Source organism: Ovis canadensis, chromosome 3, assembly GCF_042477335.2.
Source record: "Ovis canadensis isolate MfBH-ARS-UI-01 breed Bighorn chromosome 3, ARS-UI_OviCan_v2, whole genome shotgun sequence".
Classification (NCBI taxonomy): Eukaryota; Metazoa; Chordata; class Mammalia; order Artiodactyla; family Bovidae; genus Ovis; species Ovis canadensis.
In genome coordinates, this window is record NC_091247.1 from 174,652,419 (window position 1) to 174,674,408 (window position 21,990).

The window sequence follows — 21,990 nt, forward strand, 5'->3', positions numbered from 1 at the left end:
TGAGTGACTACTGTGTAAGTGGCACATTTTTCCTTATGACAGTGTTAAAAAAAGTTTTCTCCATTATACAGATGAGAAAAGTGAGGTTTCCAATGCGTTTGTGTCTTGCTAAAGATGCCTCATCTCATGGGTAATGGTCTTCAATTGAATCCCAATCTACATGTTTCCTTCTTTATATACTATTGCCCAAGCCCAGGGATAAGACAAGGGTCCAAAGATGACAGTTCAGTTGACAAGAAGTGAAAGGAATGTTTAGTGATAGTGTCCTGGAACAGGTACATAGACTTCAGTGAGGGGAAGGGACTGTCTAGCATTCTGCCCTAAAAGCCAAATTAATACCAGGATGCTAAGAAAAACATTTCAAAGCGGTTCAGAAAAAAGGACGCTCTCCTTCTAACTTCCACTTTTCAAATTTCTTATAACATTTTTCTCACTTTTCCTTCCCCAGGATTCTTCTATTTCCCTGACCTTGAAAAATATTTCCCACTAAGTTCTCTGAATTATGATGAAATAAAATGACTTATTTTAATTTCCCTAGGTTGTCTTTATTGAATTTTTTCACGGTGTTTTATGAAAAAAAAATCTGATTACTAATTCATAGAACAGACTATTAGGATATTCTCTGTTAAGTGGTATTCAAGTTCAGGAGCCTCTGCAGTTTCTGGTTCTAGCCCATTATCTTGGAGAAGGCAATGGCACCCTACTCCAGTACTCTTGCCTGAAAAATCCCATGGACAGAGGAGCCTGGTAGGCTACAGTCCGTGGGGTCGCTAAGAGTCAGACACGACTGAGCGACTTCACTTTCTCTTTTCACCTTCATGCATTGGAGAAGGAAATGGCAACCTACTCCAGTGTTCTTGCCTGGAGAATCCCAGGGACAGGAGAGCTTGGTGGGCTGCCATCTATGGGGTCGCACAGAATTGGATACGACTGAAGCAACTTAGCAGCAGCAGTAGCAGCAGCAGCCCATTATCTGCAGGTGCAGAAGTAAGGAGCCCAGCTCAAGCTCCAGTATTTTGCAGTTTGCTCTATTATATCATCACCTGACACAGACAGACAGACAGTTCAGTCACTCAGTCATGTCTGACTGTTTGCAATCCCATGGACTGCAGCACACCAGGCCACCCTGTCCATCACCAACTCCCAAAGCCTACTCAAATTCATGTCCATCGCATTGGTGATGCCATCCAACCATCTCACCCTGTCGTCCCCTTCTCCTCCTGCCTTCAATCTTTCCCAGCATCAGGGTCTTTTCAAATGAGTCAGTTCTTAGCATCAGTTGGCCAAAGTATTGGAGTTTCAGCTTCAGCACCAGTCCTTCCAGTGAATATTCAGGACTGATTTTCCCCAGGATGGACTGGTTGGATCTCCTTGCAATCCAAGGGACTTTCAAGAGTATTCTCAAACATCATTTTTCAAAAGCATCAATTCTTTGGTGCTTAGCTTTCTTTAGTCCAACTCTCACATCCATACATGACTACTGGAAAAACCACAGCTTTGACTAGATGGATATTTGTTGGTAAAGTCTCTGCTTTTTAATATGCTGTCTAGGTTGGTCATACCTTTTCTTCCAAGGAGCAAGCGTTTTTTAATTTCATGACTGCAGTCACCATCTGCAGTGATTTTGGAGCCCAAAATACAATGCCCTAAAAAAAAAATACTGCCCTCAGTCTCTGGCAAAAACTCCTGAAAGATTAGAAAGCAAAGCATTTTTTCAACATGGAACTTAAGTTCTTGGGTTTTAGAATCAGACTGGCTTTGAATCTCATTGCTTCTGTTTAAATGACTTTGGGCAAATAACTTAATCTCTTGGTTTCTGTTTTGTAGTCTTTAAAGTGAAGACTTTAAAGTGAAGTTTTTAAAGTGAAGGTAATAACTACCTCGTGGAGTATATTTAGTCACTAAGTCATGTCTGACTCTTGGGACCCCATAGACTGTAGCCTGGCAGGCTCCTTTATCCATGGGATTATCCGGGCAACATACTATTGAAGATTTGATTTAAGATAAGTAACATTCCTAGAACAGTGCTTGATGCATATCAAGAGCCTACTAAAAAAGTTAATTACTTATTTCTTTGATAATTAAGAGTTCTCTGAAACCTGGTACAAAATACCGTAGAATGTGAAAGGTCAGTGAGTACTTCTACTTCCTAGGCATTTTCTGGCCCATGTATGTAAACACTCACAAACATGAAATTACACAAAACCACTTGGTAGTGTGATCCTACTAACTCAGATCCTACAAAACCACTTTGGAGTGTGATCCTTCTAACTCAGCTTGATTGAAAAATACAGAATATCATGTGGGAATGTTCTGAGTAATCGGATGACTCTCTCAAGAGAATCCCCATAAAAAATCTGGTAGAATGAGTAACTGAATGAAAAACAGGCAGAATGAGTAACTGAATCAATTATAAAACTGAATGGAGTCACTGTGGGGTAATGTTCTGCTCAGCTTGGCTGAACTTTGGGCAGGTTTCTTCCTCTCTGTACCTTACCTGCCTTTTCTTGGAGCAGTTGCTTTAGAAAACTTAAAACTGTAAATTCTTTCTCTGTTTCTTTGAGATGTAAATTTCTCCCTGACTCTTGTTGGTTTTACAATCCAGGAATGTCTTTCTAAGGACTTGGAAGTCATGTCTTTGAAATGCAGTAATCAAAAAAGATATTGCCCCTATCTCTCAGGTTCCACGGGAGGAACAAAAAGTATACTTGGGAGGAACAAGAAGTATCGATTAGCAAACACACACAGATGGCCTGATTACATTGACCAACCTTCCCCCTAACTGTCTTTTGGTACTTTTTTACTACCTCACTCCAGTTCTTAAAATCTCTCCCACCTTTGTCTCAGGGGAGTTGAGTTCAGTCTCTCTCCTCTGTTGCAATAGTCTTGAATAAGACTTCCTCCTTTTTAACTCCATCCAGTGCAATTTTTCTTTGACAAGACAGTCAGTAAGTAGAATCCAACTGTGAAACAAGTGTTCCTAATCATAAACAATGGTGATGATATAAAAGTACAAATTTTTTTTTTAAAGGATCCTTGTCTTCATCCCTCCCTCCAGCTGCCAGTCAACAAACCAACAAATAAGATTTTGCCTTAGGGTAAGAGAAAGGGAAAAGAAAGAAGTGAATTCTAGGGAGCGATGACTCTTAGAGTCAAGCAGAAAATCAACTATAGTCATTACAGAAAAGTTACAATATCTTAAAGTTTGGCTAGACTTTGAGAAGAATGCGCAAAGACTCTTGTGAGAAGGTTCACAAAAATATTCTTCTCACTATTTTAGTCAACTTAACTCTCTTAGTAAACAAAAAACTTTCATAAAGCTCCAGGTAAAGACCAATCAGCTGGATGAATCACAAGCTAGAATCAAGATTGCCAGGAGAAACATCAATAACTTCAGATATGCAGGTGATACCACCCGAATGGCAGAAAGCAAAGAGGAACTAAAGAGCCTCTTGAAAGTACAAAAGGAGACTGAAAAAGCAGACTTAAAATTCAACATTCAAAAAACTAAGATCATGGCATCTGGTCCCATCACTTCATGACAAATACAGGGGGGAGAAATGGAAACAGTGACAGATTTTATTTCCTTGGGCTCCAAAATCACTGTAGACAGTGACTATAGCCACAAAATTAAAAGACACTTGCTCTTTGGAAATAAAGTAAAAGCAAAGTGTTAGGTGCTCCATTGTGTCCGACTTTTGTGACCCTATAGACTGTAGCTCAACCAGGCTCCTCTGCCCATGAGATTCTCCAGGCAAGAATCCTGGAGTAGGTTTCCATTTCCTTCTCTAGGGGATCTTCCCAACCCAGGGATTGAGCCCAGGTCTTCCACATTGCAGAGAGATTCATTACTGTCAGAGCCACACAGGGAAGCCCCCTTGGAAGTAAATCTATGACAAACCTAGACAGTGTATATAAAAGCAGAGATATCACTTTGCCAACAAAGGTCCATCTAGTCAAAGCTATGTTTTTTCCAGTAATCACATACCAGTGTGAGAGTTGGACCATAAATAAGGCTGAGCAACGAACTGAAGCTTTCAAATTGTGGTGCTAGAGGAGATTCTTGAGAGTCCCTTGGACAGCAAGGAAATCAAACCAGTCAATTCCAAAAGAAATCAACCATGAATATTCATTGGAAGGACTGTTGCTGACTCTCAAATACTTTGGCCACCTGATACAAAGAGCTGATTCATTGGAAAAGTCCGTGATGCTGGCAAAGATTGAAGGCAGGAGGAGATGGGGATGACAGAGGTTGAGATGGTTGAATGGCATCACCGACTCAATGGACATGAGTTTGAGCAAACTCTGGGAGATAGTGAAGGACAGGGAAGCTTGATATCTTGCAGTCCATGGGGTTGCAAAGAGTAAGACGTGACTAGCAACTGAATGGAGAAGACACTGGCACTCCACTCCAGTAATCTTGCCTGGAAAATCCCATGGATGGAGGAGCCTGGTAGGCTGCAGTCCATGCTAAGGGTCGGGCACGACTGAGCGACTTCCCTTTCACTTTTCACTTTCATACATTGGAGAAGGAAATGGCAACCCACTCCAGTGTTCTTACCTGGAGAATCCCAGGGACGGGGGAGCCTGGTGGGCTGCCGTCTGTGGGTCGCATAGAGTCGGACATGACTGAAGTGACTTAGCAGCAGCAACTGAACAACAAAAAGACCAGCCATCTGTTTCTAAAGGCCCTCGGAGTATGCTGAGATTTTCCAACTACCTAGAAAACCTCTCTCTAAGAAGTCAGTTTTGAAACATGATTGTCAGTTACAAAATTCTGGCCTATGTCTGAGTCCGGGACCAGGGTCATTCATTCGCCCTCCAAGGATAAATTAGACATCTCTAAGCCTTGAAGAAACAGAGTGGTGGTAGGTAGTGTTCAAACATTTAAAATGTATTGGAATGCCAGCATGAATTTGTTGGACAGAAAAACATGATCTTTGAAAAATGGATATTATGACACATTTTAAAGTCTGAATGACTAAAACAGTGTGGTGTTAACATAAGAATAGATGCAGACACAGAAGACACACAATAGAAAGTGAATAAAAAGCAAAATCATTGGATATCAAGCATAAAATAATTGTGCATCTCCAATCAGTGAGGACCACATGAAATGATTTAGGGGGAACTGAGTCATCATCAATTAAAATAAGGTTTGATCCATACCTCATTTCTTATGTAAGAGAAAATTACATACAGATCAAATATAGAAACATAAAAATGATAAAAGTGCTAGAAGAAGTTATGCAAGGATTCTTTTATATTCTCAGAGCGTTGGAGCCTTTCCTAATAAAACACAAAACTCTGAAATCATTAATTTTTTAAAAGCTTGATTAAATCAACTACAAAATAATTTTTAAATTTTTGCATGACAGATTAGGCCACAAGGTAAATAAGAAAGTGGGGAAAGGTAGTTACAACTTTGTCAAATACACTGAGTTATTTGCCTAATAATAAAGAACTCCTTCAAATCAATAGAAATAGAGCAACAACATCTCCTAAAATGGGCAAAGGATATGAACAGATTGTTCAAAGAGAAGAGTGAATATAAATGAAACTTAAGCATATGAAAAGAACTCACTCAAATACAAGAAATGGCACAGAGATACTATTTTCACCTGTCAAGTAAGGTCTGGAAGTCTGACAACACTGTGTATCAGTCAGGACACAAGAGGCTTCCTTTCATTGCTGGTATTGGGGTAGATCATTAAAACCTCTAAGAAGCGCAATTTAGCAATACTTATCAAAAGTTCAAATACCCATAAACCCTGAACCAGCAGTTTAGCTTTTGGGAATATATCCAACAGATAAATGTCTGCAAGTGTAAAGAAATATGGTTACTCACTGCAGCCTTGTTTATAATAACATACTGAAAGCAATCTCTACTAATAGGATAATTGTGCTACTTCATACAACTAAATACCAGGAAGTGCTCTGTATTCTGTTGTGGAATAATCTCCATTAATTTTAATTAAAAAGTGTAAAAGTAAGACAAAGAACAGTGTGTAGAATATGTTTTGTTGTTGTTTAGTCACTAAGTTGTGTCTGACTCTTTTGCGACCCTATCGACTGTAGCACGCCAAGCTCCTCTGTCCACGGGATTTCCTAAGCAAGAATACTGGAGGAGGTTGCTATTTCCTTCTCCAGGGGATCTTGCCGACCCAGGGATTGAACCCATGTCTCCTGCATTGGCAGGCAGATTCTTTACCACTGAGACACCTGTAAAACAGCTTAAAATGGAAGGATAAAATTGGAGAAAGAATACACTTAATAACTCATACATATTTCAAATTAAAATCTTTAGGAAGAAAATTTCTTAACATTCAAAAAGTTTAAATTATGAATTCTTAAAGTTTTCTTCTCTTTGAAATCTTAAAACTGAGACTATAGATGATCAGTAAAGAAATTTAGGATGTAAAGGTCACTCAGGTTTAAGGAAACCATTGTGAGCCCACAGGAATTTGGATGCATCTGGCATATCCCCATGTCCTTTGTGTCACTGAACAAAAAATGTGCATAAAACCACATTTGATTCAGGAATACATGAGCAGATAAAATATATCCTAACTTAAATTTGTATTAGATATCAAACCTAAGCTCACTGAAATTCTCTTACTTAACATCTCATAATTTGAAATGTTCCATTTAATCCTTTTCCAAATCTAGACTATGTCTGATGTTTATTTAAGATAGGAACTCATGCTTAGATCTTCCTAAATGGAACAGAGGCTCTATGTTTTTCTCTGAGAGACTTTGGTGATATTTTTAGCACTAATCATGCGTATGAAAACTTTCAACTCTGGAAATTCAAAGTCTGGAGTACTCTCAGGAGTTTGGAAAATCTTTTTTTAAACTGGTAATTTTTCATTACTGCTTACATTTCCTTTGCATATCAGTTGTTTTTCCTCCCTTAAGATGAATGTTTATTTGTACATGTATACCTATATGCTCATACATATAGGTTTATGTGTGGGAAAGATTGAAAACTAAACTTTTTTAAAAAGGATATTTGCATTTTTCCTGCAAGAGGCCTCATGTTTCCATCAAACTCTCAAAGCATTTGGTGACTCAAAAAGGGTTAAATATCAGTAAACAATGGACATTCAAACAGACACTCCTTCTTCTTTTCCTATGCCCACAACTTGTGCCTATGTTGTCAATTCCCTCGAGTCTAGATGACTCTGACAGCAGCATCTCTGGCCATATCTTTCATACTCTGCCTTCAGGCTCTCAAAGCTCCATATTACAGTGAGTTGTTAGCATAATCACTTAAAAAATAATTTATTGCCTACATTTCCAAGTTTGTTGAAGAGAGTTGGCCTGTAGGTGGAAAAACAATCAAACTGTCAATAATTGTACTGTAATCAGGCATGTATACACACACTTGATCTTAGTTCACTGTCCTGGAATTTCTTCCTATTTCTGTTTTTATTAGTGGGGGAAATGGCCTTATTTATTTTGTTAATAGAGTAAATAAATTTTTCCTTAATATATAAAAATGAACTAGAAAATCTATTTTATTGGTTACTTCTTCAAGAAAAAAGCATATTTATTTATTTTAAGAAAATTTCTAGAAGGTGAATAGTCCATATGTGGATATAAAGCAACTATTTTACTGAGTGCTTATAAACTGCATTCAATTGCCTGGAGAGAAAAATGAACACAGTGAGCTCTAATTTAAAAGTTAAAGAGCTTTCTATGAAGGTAACATCATAATGAGTAACAGATTTACTTTACAAGTGCTTTTATATAAATTATCTCATTTAATTATAATAATAAGAAATTACCATTATCCTCTTTTTAAAATATAACAAAATAAAAGCTCAGAATGATGAAGTAACTTGTCCAGGATCACACAACCAGCAAGGGATGGAACTGGGACTCTCACATTTTCTGATACCATATTTCATACTTTTTCACACATGATGAGTAGCTCTCCAACCTCACTGTCATATAATATTTTAGAGCATGCTTGTAATTTTATTAAGCATCCCTGAAATCCTGATACTCAAGTCATTAGCACATAGAACAGCTTACATAAAGAAGGCATTTTTTGAAAGGGTAAATAAAAACAACACTGATATTCTAGAATATGTGCTCCTTTATGTCATGGAAAAAGCTGAAACTCCCAGAAGAAAGGTCTGTATAGAGATTTTTCCTCATCACTGTACAAGTCATAAGTAGACCACTGCCCCTTGCTCCTGCATTCTAATGAAAGCATTGTTCCTAACTGAGTTGTATATCTTTCACAAAATGATGCATGGGGGAAATTCCTTCTAGAGTTTCAAGCTAGGAAAGAGTTCCTTTCTCTACATGCCTTGAAAATACGCCTTATGATGACATTTTTGTAGCCCACTTTTGTCTTGGTTGCCAAGAAACTCAAGGGCAAGTTGTATGCTTAGTCTCAATCATTTTCTAATGATTCCATTAGAAATGATTCCATTTTCTAATGGAGTGGGTTGGCATTCCCTTTTCTAGGGGATCTTCCCAACCCAGGGGTCAAATCCATGTCTCCTGCATTGCAGGCAGGTTTTTCACTGTCTGAAACACCAGGGAAGCCCTGTCTCCTAAAAATTAGCGAAAGGTAAGGTTTATTAAAATAATTGAGATTCTTAGGAGAAAGTCACTTTTGCATATAAAAACAAAGAACTTAAATATCTTATACACCTGTACCAAATAAAATAAACTTTTATTACATTAATATATTTTAAAAGCATTGTAAATGAGGATCTGGCAACATTCCTAGAAGCTAGTTGAAATACACATATTGAAGATTTATTGATCATTTGTCCTTAAGAAATTAAGAATTGGAAAGCTTTAAAGGACACTCTGCCAAAGAATAATCCATAAGACAAAAGATAAATTGTGCCATGGAATTATAGAGATAAGATCTAGTTCTAGCTTTTAATTTGCAAATTAGGAAAATGAGGTCCATTGTGAGGTGTTATTTTTCAAGTCCTACAGCAAGTGAAAGAGGAGGGTGAAAAAGTTGGCTTAAAACTCAACATTCAGAAAACGAAGATCATAGCAACTCCCATCACTTCATGGCACATAGATGGGGAAACAGTGGAAACAGAGAGAGACTTTATTTTGGGGGGCTCCAAAATCTCTGCAGATGGTGACTGCAGCCATGAAATTAAAAGATGCTTGCTCCTTGGAAGAAAAGTTATGAACAACCTAGACAGCATATTAAAAAGCAGAGACAGTACTTTGCCAACAAATGTCCATCTAGTCAAAGCTATGGTTTTTCCAGTAGTCATGTATGGATGTAAGAGATGGACTATAAAGAAAGCTGAGCACCAAAGAATTGATGCTTTTGAACTGTGGTGTTGGAGAAGACTCTCGAGAGTCCCTTGGACTGCAAGGAGATCCAACCAGTCCATTCTAAAGGAGATCAGTCCTGGGTGTTCTTTGGAAGGACTGATGCTAAAGCTGAAACTCCAATACTTTGGCCACTTGATGTGAAGAGTTGACTCATTGGGAAAGACTCTGATGCTGGGAGGGATTGGGGGCAGGAGGAGAAGGGGACGACAGAGGATAAGATGGCTGGATGACATCACTGACTCAATGGACATGACTCTGAGCAAACTCTGGGAGTTGGTGATGGGCTGGGAAGCCTGGCATGCTGCAGTCCGTGGAGTTGCAAAGAGTTGGACATGACTGAGTGACTGAACTGAACTGAACTGAACTGAACAGCAAGTTAGTGCAGTGGTAGGAGTAAGAATCAGATCAGACCTCCTTTCCTCTCTGAGAGTGAACTTCACCAGTGCAATTTTGTTTCACAGATTTTTACTGATTATGAAAGTAAGGTAAAACTATGATTAATGTCAAATGAGAACAAATTGCAGAGAAATGTATACAGCATGAATTCATGTTTTTAAAGCACAAGCAACATTCATCTATTTATCTGTCTATCATCTTTCTATTTGGGATTGCATGAACTTAAAGAAAAGTGGAAGCATATACACCATGCTAACACTGGATATTCATAACAAGAATGAAGCAAGGGAATAAGAGAAAAAAGTAAGATAATAGAATTTTGTGAAATGGTAATATGAAAATGGCATCACTGACAATGGACATGAGTTTGAGCGAGCTAGAGGTGGTTGGTGATGGACATGGAAGCTTGACGGGCTGCAGACCATGGGGTTGCAAAGAGTTGGACATGACTGAGCGACTGGACTGAACTGAATATGAAAATGAAGATTGAAAAATTCTATCTATAAAATTATTATTATACAAATTGACTGTGTACATAGACAAAGACTAGAAGGTCACTAGAATATATACACAGACCAGGAAATGGACAAAAGGAAAAAGGCATTTTTGATCAGGGGTTGGGTTATGGGTATTTAAAAAATTTGTGTAGTTATTTAAAAATAGCTTTTCCAGTAACAAAAACTAAAAGAAATCAAATGAATCTCTTTTGTGAAACCACTGAAGCACACCTATTTTAACTAAGAACTGATAAAAAGACTTAATCACATTCAATAAAGCATTCACTTGGCAAAATGTAATCACCACCAAGGGCTTCCCTGGTGGCTCAGATTGTGAAGAATCTGCCTGCAATGTGGGAGACTGAGATTTGAACCCTGGGTAGGGAAGATCGCCTGGAGAAGGGAATGGCTACCCATTCCAATATTCTCGCTTGTTGAATTCCATAGACAGAGGAGCCCAGTGGGTTACATACAGTCCATGGGGTTGCAAAGAGTCAGACCCGACTGAATGACTAACTGATAATGGTAAGGACTGATAACTGTAACATTTATCTGCTTCATGTATAAGTGTTTACATATACATATTTGCATATTCATGACTGTATAAATTGCCATTTGTTTACTATTTATTTACTAAATTCACACATACTTTCTTCTAGTGAATGATGTAGACAATGAAAATGGTGTCAAAAAGAGTTGGATTCAACCAAGTGACTGAAGTGAGTGATGCTCACTATAAAAATTTTGGAAATTTTAGGAAAGCAGAAAATAAAAATCACTGATAAACTTACTCCGAGACATCCACTGTTAACTTTTTTCATATGTCCTTCCAGAACTTTTTTATGCATGTGTATTAAAAGATGGGATGATAATTTATTTGGTTATCAATTTTTTTCCAGTAAGTATATTATGGCTGTATTTCCATGGTAATAAAAATAGACTCAATGTCATTTTAAATTAGCTATTCAACATTTCATCATAAGGAATTATAGTAACTGATTTTACAAATCTCTATAAATGGTAATTTGGTTTGATTCTATTTCTTAAATGATCATAAATGATATACATATATGTATATACACACACACATCTACATATTTTGCTCCTGTCCTGTTTCCTTAGGATACATTCCTAAAAGTGATATTGCTGGGTATCATTGTTCTTAAATTCATAGAACTCTCAAAATTTTATACTCAAGTATCAAAAATACTAGTAGAAAAGAAATCCTTTGTTATCAGAATAGTGTATCATAGAAACAACCAGTATAAGCTTTAAAGTTTTTCTCATGGGTAAATGACTCATGTTTATCACTTCATTCCTCATTACAATTTGGGAAAACAAATTTGTATCAAAAACAAATTTGAAAGTAATCATTATGATGATCCATAGCTTATGAAGGTCTGTATCTATATTTCAAATCACTCCTAATCATTTTTACCTCCTACTCTCTTACAAGTATGAGGTTATTGATGGTAGACTTTGTAAAATGCACTGACATTTATGTGGAAGTCATGCAGCTGCTATTTTTAAAGTGTCTACAAAGAAGACTCTGCAACTGTTTTCCAGCTTAATGGTGAATGTGCAAGAGGTGTGTGGTCTATCAAAAATATCAGCTATATCCTTAAGATTTGTTGTTGTTGTTATTTAGTTGCTTAGACATGTCTGACTCTTTTTTGTGGCCCCATGAACTGTGGCCCACCAGGTTCCTCTGTTCCCCAGGCAAGAATACTGTAGTGGGTTGCCATTCCTTTTCCAGGGCATCTACCTGATCCAGGGATCAAACCACATCTCCATGTCTCCTGAACTGCAGGTGGATTTGTTACTGCTGAGTCACTGGGAAAGTCTATCCTTAAGATATTCATAATTTATTGGAAGTAATGGGTCATTATTCATCCCTGGAGTTGGGAAGATTCCCTGGAGGAGGGCATGGTAGCCCATTCTAGTGTTCTTGCCAGGAAAATCCCATGGTCGGAGGAGCTTGGATGGCTACCGCCCATGGGGTCACAGAGTTGGACACCATTGAGCAATGAGCAGCAGCAGCATTCATCCTTTGTTTCACTGAAGATTTTTAAAGGGAAAATGGATAGAAGGGACTTGAAAAACGAATTTTTAACAATTTGAGCTTCCCAGTGAGAAAATATATTATCTCTGAAAGTAGTGAAATTATCATCATGGGATGTATGGGAACAGATGTTGACTGATCATATATGAAAGATGGTGTGGAAAGGGTATCAGTATAAGTTGAAGACAGCACTTGCTCACCTCTTCAGGACTCTTCTAGAAGATTAAATATTATGTTGAAGGGAAAGCAATGTACAGGTTCCAACTATTGATACATCGTAAGCAAACATTAGGCCACCCTAATATTTAGAATAACACCCAATTATTTCATACTCAAGAGAAACTGAATTTCACAAATGAATATTACTTGTACTTTCAAAGAATCTCAGCCATATCCTAGTGATCAAAATCTATATTATGTAGGTTATTTTAGTTTTTAATGACTATTTAGAATAAAAGATGTTAAATAAATTTTAGGGTCTATTTTGCTAAGGACACAATCGCTTGGTTGATTAAATACTATCTCTTGATAGAGATTAGTGAACTCAGGCTAGTTTAATGGTCACTTAATTCATACTGCTACATGGTTATTCTATTATTGAGGAATTTCTTAGATTTAATCTATCTGGGGAAAAAAAACAAGTTACTCAGTGAAGTGTTATATAAAATAATAATAAAAATAAGTTCTCTCTTGATTTAGACAAAATAGTGTGCTTGTAAGCTAGCGTATTCCACTACCCACCTTCCCCCAGTTGGCTCTATTAAAAATAGTGCTGTAAAGAGAAATAAAAATCAAAAATAAATTATGCCTGTTGCACAGCATTTCACAGAGAGGATTTTATGTACAATTTAACAGTTCATGGAAAAAAGAATATTACTGGAGGCAAGGAAATTCTTCCTCTGAAAATAAGTGAAACCCAAATCATTATTAGCATAATGCATTCACTTTTGGGAGGTAGGAGATATTCAGGTCTGTGATTCATTTTAATATATGACCATGTGGTTTGTGCTTTAGGAGGGCTTTGGGGTTTGAGCTAAAGTCTTCCATACCAAGTTAGGTTTTGCTAAGAGCAAGTGGTTGGTTTTACACTTAAACACCTCAGTTGGCTCTCTATAGTGCATACGCATATGAATTGAACTAAAGAGAAAGAACGAAAGGGCTGGCTTCCATTGTTCTTTATAGTAACATATTTTATTGAAAGGAATATGAACTTCAGGAAGAAATCAAACTACATTTGAAGGAGCTGACTTTGACAAGTTACCCTTTCTTCATCTATAAAATGGGTATAATACCACACTGACTTATTCAGAGAATTAAATGTTCACAAAAGTAAGTTGCATAGCATCTGGCACACAGGAAAAGAGGAATACAATTCAGCTTCTTTCCTCTTTGTCGTTTCCCTAACAGGGGAACTCTAGGAAATTCTAAATACATTTAAAAAAAACCAAAAAAACAAAAAACAAACATGCTCTGCTACAGTTTGAGGAATGATATTCTCATCAACAATCTCAGCAGGAGGGCAGCTATCAGCTACATCAGAGGCAAAGTCCCTCTGGATGCAGATCTAAGCCATGTGAATAAATATCAGGGACCTGGAAGCAACTAAAGCATCATAGGGAGCAACTTCTGAAGCTGTGGGGATGTCAGCCCCAGCCATTCAGAAATAGAAGCCCTTTGGGGAGAGGGCCACGTGAGCTCTCTCCCTCCAGTAGACCAGAGAGAAGGTGAAGCATAGCTCAGGAGAAGAGACCCTTTAGTCTGCCTTAGAGAGTTCCTAAATTCCTAGAAACTCTCCATGGAGGGTCTCTAGGGCTATGAGGAACCCTGCATTGTTACCTGGTCCTTAGACTCCTGGAGGAAGAGAAGCAAAAGCTTAGAAAGCAGGATGGTGGATTATCATTAACTACTGTTTTCAGGCTTCCCTGGTGGCTCAGTTGGTAAAGAATCCGCCTGCAATGCACGACAGCTGGGTTTGATCCCTGGGTTGGGAGGATCCCCTTAAGGAGGGCATGGCAACCCACTCTAAGACTCTCACCTGGAGATCCCCACGGACAGAGGAGTCTGGCGGGCCACACAGTCCATGGGGTCACAAAGAGTCGGACATGACTGAGTGCCTATGCATGCGCGCTTGCGCACACATGCACACACACACACACACAGACACACACACACACACAACTTTCAGAGCTATGTATTCTCTAGCAAATAACTTCAGAATTGCTTTATGTATTCAGTGTAGATGGTGCAGTCTATGGTAAAAGTCTTTACACATTCATTTTAATAGCTTTCATTTATAAATACAATTTAGGTGAAATTCATATATTGGCAAAAGTAGAGTTTTAAAAGACTCTAGAATATTCCTCTGAATACAATTCAGTCTTAAGTATAAGAGGGAAAAAATCCCAGCTTTAAACAATACCTTTTAATGAAATACTAATTTTACATTCAGGTACCTGAGATCAATTTAATACAGTCCATATACCTAAAGTAGCATAGCAGGAGAGTACAGAAACCAGTTTAGAAATAGGGGGGTTGCTTATAAGATTATCTACCACCCCTGTATGGTAAAGTCTGGGCACTTGATTTTACTACGTATTTGCTGTTACGTAAGATAAGCGGGTCTGGTGGAGCCAGCTGCTGTCTCCACTTTACTTAAGCGGTCCTCCCTGGTGGCTCAGATGGTAAAGCGTTTGCAATATGGGAGACCCAGGTTCGATCCCTGGGTTGGGAAGATCACCTGGAGAAGGAAATGGCAACCCACTCCAGTACTCTTGCCTGGAAAATTCCATGGACAGAAAAGCCTGGTGGGCTACAGTCCACGGTCACAAAGAGTCGGACATGACTGAGGGACTTCACTTTCACTTTCTTTCTGTACTTAAGTGATCCTCAATTTCATCAAGAAGATCATCAACGTGATTCTTGGAAAGTGTGACAATCGGAAGTGGTTCCAGTGAACATGGTGAATTTCCTAACTTGAAAGTACTTTGTTATACAAAGACAATGGTTAAGAAATGAAACTTCAAGAAAGACTTCATATGAAAGCAACTTAGAATATGAATAGTTAAAGCTTAACTACAATTTTCACTGGTTAAAAAGAAAAGCAAGATTTCCCAAGTATTTCTTGCTGTGTGGTACATACTCTATGTAGAAGGATCAGTTATGTATATCTGGATAAAAAGGTAAAATAATTTATATTTATTGATCACCTGCTTACCTTGTAACAACCTTATAAGGAAGGTGTTAAAAATCTGAATTTATAGGGGAGGAAATTGAGATCAAAGGTCACAAAACCACTAAAACATGACACTGGGATCTGAACCTCAAAACCTGCTCTCTGAAAAAATCCTGTATCTGGGAGTACATGATGATGTAAAATGTACTATCACATCACATGTACAGCATTACCAACGAACAGGATGTTCTACGTAAAATGAAGTATTCAATATAATTGAATCCTACTGCCAAAGTGTTTGGCATTTAAGTCTGATTTCCGGTGGGAAGCCAGACACTGTGTTTGTAAAAATCATCCATGAATGTTAGTCCGAGTGAGAACCTAAGGGACTGACCTAAAATAAAGTCAGTAAATATTATTTACTTTTATTTCTGTCTTAGTCCTGGACAACTGGGGCTGCCAGCAGTTTCTAACTACTATGTAAGTGCTGAGGAAACTTTTTAAAAGAGAGAGAAAACTGATTTCTATGTGTGGAACTAGTTATATGATTCATAGAAACTGCTCAAACTTTGAGCTGATTCATAGGAATGGAGATGGAAGAGTTCCAAATCCTTTTCCAGTTCAATAAATATTTTGTTTATGAAAATGCCTGAAATTAGAAATGCAAGTGGGGTCAGGGGAGGGCAAATAAAAACAATGAAACATAAGGGGCAAGAGTTTGGAAAATTCAGTGTTGATTCTTGATCCATAATGTATCTCCATTGTTTATGGTTTTATTCTTCCCCAAAGGACATGAGTTTGAGTAAACTCCAGGAGTTGGTGACGGACAGGGAGGCCTGGAACGCTGCAGTCCATGGGATTGCAAAGAGTCGGACATGACTGAGTGGCTGAACTGAACTGAATCACTTTCTGAGGTTTTTAGCAACAAAAATCATAAATGCCCATAAAACTATGCAGCTCTGATGAAGCCAGGCATAGTGCTTGGCTCAGTGACCTTCCAAAACAAAATTCCAGGCACTGATAACATATATTTGGTAAAGTAGTATTTCCCGTGTTCACTCTAAATTTACCTCCTGTTGATTTCATTGCACATCTTTTCCTCATTGTCAAGTGAAAAGAGAATATTCAGATTTCAAAATAATTTAGAGCATTTAAATCAATACATTCTTGATTTTTTCTCTTCTCTTTGCCAGGGTACATTGGAATTTATGGTCTCTTTTAGTAATTCCTCTTCCCTGGTACCAATTGACTGTCAGCTTTGTTATGACCTGCATTCTAATTGACACATCACAATTTCAAGGAATACAGCAAATTGAACATGAAAGCTGTGAGACTAGCTGACATGATAAAGTTCTTAAAAAAAGGGCTGGTGTGTGTTTTCCTTCATATGCCCATAGTGTCTAACACAACATCTCCCTCATGATAGAGCAATGGAGAGCTAAAACTTAATACATGTCTACATATGTCAGACTCTACTCACATGCCATTGAACGTGTTTCTACAATGATCCTATATTAATATCTTCATTTTATGAGGAAACTGAGTGAGTTGCCTAAGATCAAGCAGCTAGTAAACAGCAGGACTGATATATGAATTCATGTCTGTCTGACTTTTTATTTCACCATGTTATTTCCTGACCAGACTCAGTACCCCAACACATTAGACATGGAATATCATCTTCACAGGGTTGTTTATCACTTTAGTTCTAGCTAGTCTCGACAGGGAAAAACCTTCTGCCCAGTAAAGCTGTAATTCACAAATGGCCTGATGGTCAATTGGAATGCCACACGTTATGGTCAATTACTTAGTGCATAATTAGTGTGTAATTAAGAAGTGAAAATTAAGGCACATACAGAACCAGTCTTTGTTAACAGTAATGATGCTTTGGGGATTGAGTCTTTCATTTTCATTATCACTGTAGAAAAACATGAGTAAAGGATAGGATGGCAATCTGAGAGGGGGAAAGAGGAGAATTAAGTGAAAATAAACTAGATTTGTTGACTACTAAAATGTCCTTCAAAGGCAATTTTGCCTGAGTGGCTTTTCTAACATTTACTCTTATTTTCATTATAATCATGTTTGTAACATTTTCACAATTCTATGGTACTATCTGAAGAATTTTATAATATTACTGTTCAATGTCACCTGTCTTCCAACAGAGATGCATTAAGTCTCTGCTTGAATATTCTCAGTAACGGAGAATTTACTAGGATAAGAAAACACATTCTACCTTCACATCAGTCAAAACAAACAAACAAACAAACAAACATTCCCTGCAGTTTTCTTGAAATTATTCTTTAATCATGTCTGAAAGAACTATCTGGCAACATGCATTTCTAGGCTGGCTCTTTGGATACTGGAAAAGTCCTCAATGTTTATCAGCATTTGTGTGTGAAAGAGATAGCTACACGTGTCATCATATCATGTTTGTGTCACTAATCAAAGTCACATGATTTTGGTACATTTTTAGTAGTTTTTTTTGTTTTTGTTTTTGTTTTTGTTTTTTTTTTAGTTTTTAAAGACTAAAACAAATATGTTTCAGTGAAAATTATTTAGTCTTTTTAAAAAATGATCACTTACTCCATTACTCTTGCCTGGAGAATCCCCATGGACAGAGGAGCCCAGTGGGCTATAGTCTATAGGGTCACAAAGAGTTGGACACAACTGAAGCAACTTAGCATGCATGTATGCCCATACTTAACTCTACATTAATGTTAACTGGCACAGTAAAATAGCACATGGGGAAGAAAATCTCAGTTTGCTAAATCTATATAGTTGATGTTGTTTAGAGATCATGGTTGTTTGACATGAATGGAGGGAAATAGCTATTATTATTATGGTAAAAGATGAATTATCTATAGACTCCTATCATTTTATAACTAGTCCCTGAGTACATTTATTCATTACAACATAAAGGAGAGATTTCCTTACTTGTGTTCTCACCATTAATTTCTTGAAGTTCACTGTTAATTCCAACATCTATGGAATTCATTATTTTGTCAATCTGTGTGAAAAAAAAACATACAAAATGAATTATTACATTTGCTTTGTGTTGCACTTTTGTTTTCTAAAATTTTTATTTATTTTTATTTTTTATACGAATTTTAAAGGCAATTTCCCTTTACAGTGATTACAAAATATTGGCTGTATTCCCTGTGTTGCACAACACATCCTTGACCCTATCTTTTAGCCAATAGTTTGTACCTCTTAGTTCCTCACCTCTGTATTGTCCCTCTGGCCTCCACTGGTAACACTAGCTTGTTCTCTGTACCTGTGAGTCGGCTTCATTTTTGCTATATTCAGTAGTTTGTTGTATTTTTTAGATTCCATATATAAGTGATATCATATAGCATTTATCTCTCTCTTTTTGACTCATTTCACTGAGCATACAGCACTGCATTTTAAAATGACTTTCCACTGCCAGAAGCATATGTTCTTGATACTATTGCCACTGCAAAACTCCAATCAAGAGACCAACAGAGAAAGATTCAAAGGGAGACAGACATCTTTTGCATTGCTTTTAGAAATACAGATTTTATTTCCTTGTCTTAAACTTTCAAAATCAGCTTGCCTTTTCTTTGTATTTCCTAAAATGAACTTTGTTCAGACCTACATGGGTCAGTAAGTTAGACGTTGTGAATTCTTTAAACTCAGAAGGGAAGGAGCTGAGGATAAGTTCATGTGACAAGGTCTACCCTCTCAGCCATTCTTCCTCTTGGGTCTGAGAGCATGCATCTCATCTGACCAGTGAAGTGTGGCCACTGGAACCAAGTTCTGACCAGCCACAAGCTTATTTGTAGCATATAATCACAAGAATCTAGGAATGGCAACAACTTGATTCTAAGAGATAAGTTATATTATTCGCAGAGTTAATAAATATAAGAAATGGATAGATCTGAGTAAACTATCAGACTATTACTATGGAATTCATAGGAAGATATGACTGCCTCAGCTTTAGCTATTTATGCTTTAAACAGGTCATCATCCTAGCAGCCTTAGTGAGACAGCAGGTTTCAGAAATGACAATGAGCATTACTTAAATGTCCCATTTTGTTCACCCTGAAACAGATGCAGAGAGATTAAGTGATTTTCTCAAACAGCTCAATTCAGAATGTCAATACCAGACCATTTCTATTTCTCAGAATACTCTAGTGACCTATTGTGCTTCAAAACCTAATTCTACTGGCACAATCTTTTGAGAGACAAAATGTGACATTTTAGAATGAAATGCTGAGGAAGAGTGTGGTCCATTCTTTGCAGAAATTCAAGAAAAAGCAAGAGACTTCATTCCTTTGAGATACAGCCCTCTCCCTGGAGAAAGGATGATATATTATTAACCTTAAAAGGGCACTTACTTCCTGAGTAATTCCAAGAAATTGAAGACTTTGTCTTTAAGTAGAGCTTAAATTGGTCATACTGGACTGCACACATTTTTCTTTAATGTCCAATAGTTGTAAAGCGAAATATTAAGTAACTTGTGTTTTTTGTATGGTACTTGGAGAAGGGCCAGGACCTTTCTGTTTAGTATGATTATAAGAAGCTCTTCTGAAATTATAAGATACTTTAAAGAAGGAAGATGAGCTAACAGAGTTTAGCAATTAACAAAATGATATAAGGCAAACAAAAATATAAAGATTTTTCTCCATTTGTCAGCTGCAATGCTTAGTAGGGCACAATGTGAACATTTTCCTTGTACCTCATAGCTAGTTATTACTTCTGTTTGATATCAATTTCTATGAAAAAAACAGATATCCCCTCATGTGTGGAACAGTGTTTGTTTCTATGCTCGCTGTGAAATTATCATGTATTACCTCTAGAACTTTTCCTTTCCACTTGGATCTATTTGTGTTAATTTTTTTTTCTTCTGAAAGACTTAAAAAGCTGAAAATCCCTTCCTCAAAACTCACTTGATGCTAAAGCTTTTTGTAAAGAATAACAAGAAGAACAAATCTTACTTCTTCCCATTCAGAAGTGAAAGATGGTGTTCTTTCAGAATTCCCTTTAGAGCTGTGATCAGCAGGTGAAGATTCACTCCAGTTAACTCTTGACGTTTTCTCATTTGAAGGGTAGGCAATGAGATCAGAATCCGATTTAGAGACACTTTTGGATAAATGCATGTCGATCAGGGCTTTTGGTAATGACCTTATTCTCCCCAGGGTACACGCTCTCTCCACAAATCCCCCAGTGTTCACAATCCACTGGTCCCCATTCCGGGATCCACTTCTAGCTGTTCTTGTGCCAACAATGGTATGGTTTTCGAGTTGGCTGCTTTTTTTGTGAAAAATTGTTCTACTGACCACCTTGGGTTTAATTTTCTTTACCACAGGTTCTGATTTATTTTCTATTGGCGTTTGCTTGAAAGGCAAAGGACTATTTGCCAGACTGACTTCATCTTTTCCTTCTTCACGTTCATCTCTTTTCCCATAGAGATGAAATGGATTTTCAGGGGACTCACAGGCTGGAGAGGATCCATGGAGGAGACCTGCAAATTGCCCAGGATCATATTCTTTTGGGGGATCAACGTCCTCCTGCTGAGAGAGATCATCTGCAAAAGAGAAAAACAAAAGGTCTGGATGTTCATTTGGAAAGGACTCTGAAAGCCCCAATACAATAGCAGCACCCTTTTGAACCTGTGCAATGTCCAAACAGTTGATTTATTGTTACACAGTGATATCTTCAATTTATGAAATACCCATGACCCTACAGTGCCATGTAAAATAAATGTGTGCATGCGTGTGTGTGTGTGTGTGTGTGTGTGTGTGTGTGTGTGTGTGTATACCAGATCTTCCTGATATACCTTAGGGTGTATTTCCAAGTTATGAATTGGTTATTAATTGGGTAGTTGCCCATCCTTCTCCTTTGTCCCCAGGGAATATATTTTATATTGGATAACAAAATTAGGTTTTCTTAAAATGGGACACCCATGTTCAAACTTCTGCAGTAAATGAATCATTGTACAGTTAGGACATCAGGCAGGTAAATCAAGATCATATATAATGGCATCCTTTTGCCCTTTTCCCAGCAAATAAAATAAAAAACAAAACCTTGAAAAGTAGTATAATTCAGAATAATTTAAAGGTAATAATCCTAAAGTGTTACTTCAAATATAAAATTAAGATTAATTCTACACAAATTATATGATTTAGACAAAAAGGATTTATCCATACTTAACAGGCAAACAATGCAATATCACTAAAAAGTGAGACACTTTTACAACAAACTGATGTTGCACTACTAACACAAAGCTGTCCTTTTCTTTCTTCTATGAAACAGAATTAGTTATTTTTTAATTTCTTCAGATCTTTGAAAATGTAATCCAGAAAAGAAACCAAAGAAGAATTAAATTTTTATTACTTTAATTTTTTCTAAGATGAAACATAAATGTTCTCTGAGATTTAAAATATGTGTGTGTGCTCAGTCATATCCAACTCTTTGTGGCCTCATGGACTGTAGCCTGCAAGGCTCCCCTGTCCATGGAATTTTCCAGGCAAGAATATTGGAGTGGGTTGCCATTTTTTCCTCCAGGGGATCTTTCC

General features: G+C 37.3%; 1 protein-coding gene across 1 annotated transcript in view; it reads right to left on the reverse strand.

The window, feature by feature from the left end:
- ANKS1B (ankyrin repeat and sterile alpha motif domain containing 1B) overlaps positions 1-21,990 on the reverse strand; it is a 1,178,069-nt gene that overhangs the window by 494,206 nt on the left and 661,873 nt on the right. The window contains exons 13-14 of the mRNA XM_069585128.1: positions 20,410-20,999; positions 18,386-18,458 (exon numbers count right to left, since the gene is read on the reverse strand). Coding sequence (XP_069441229.1) covers positions 18,386-18,458; positions 20,410-20,999 — 663 coding nt within the window. The remainder of the gene's footprint in view (positions 1-18,385; positions 18,459-20,409; positions 21,000-21,990) is intronic.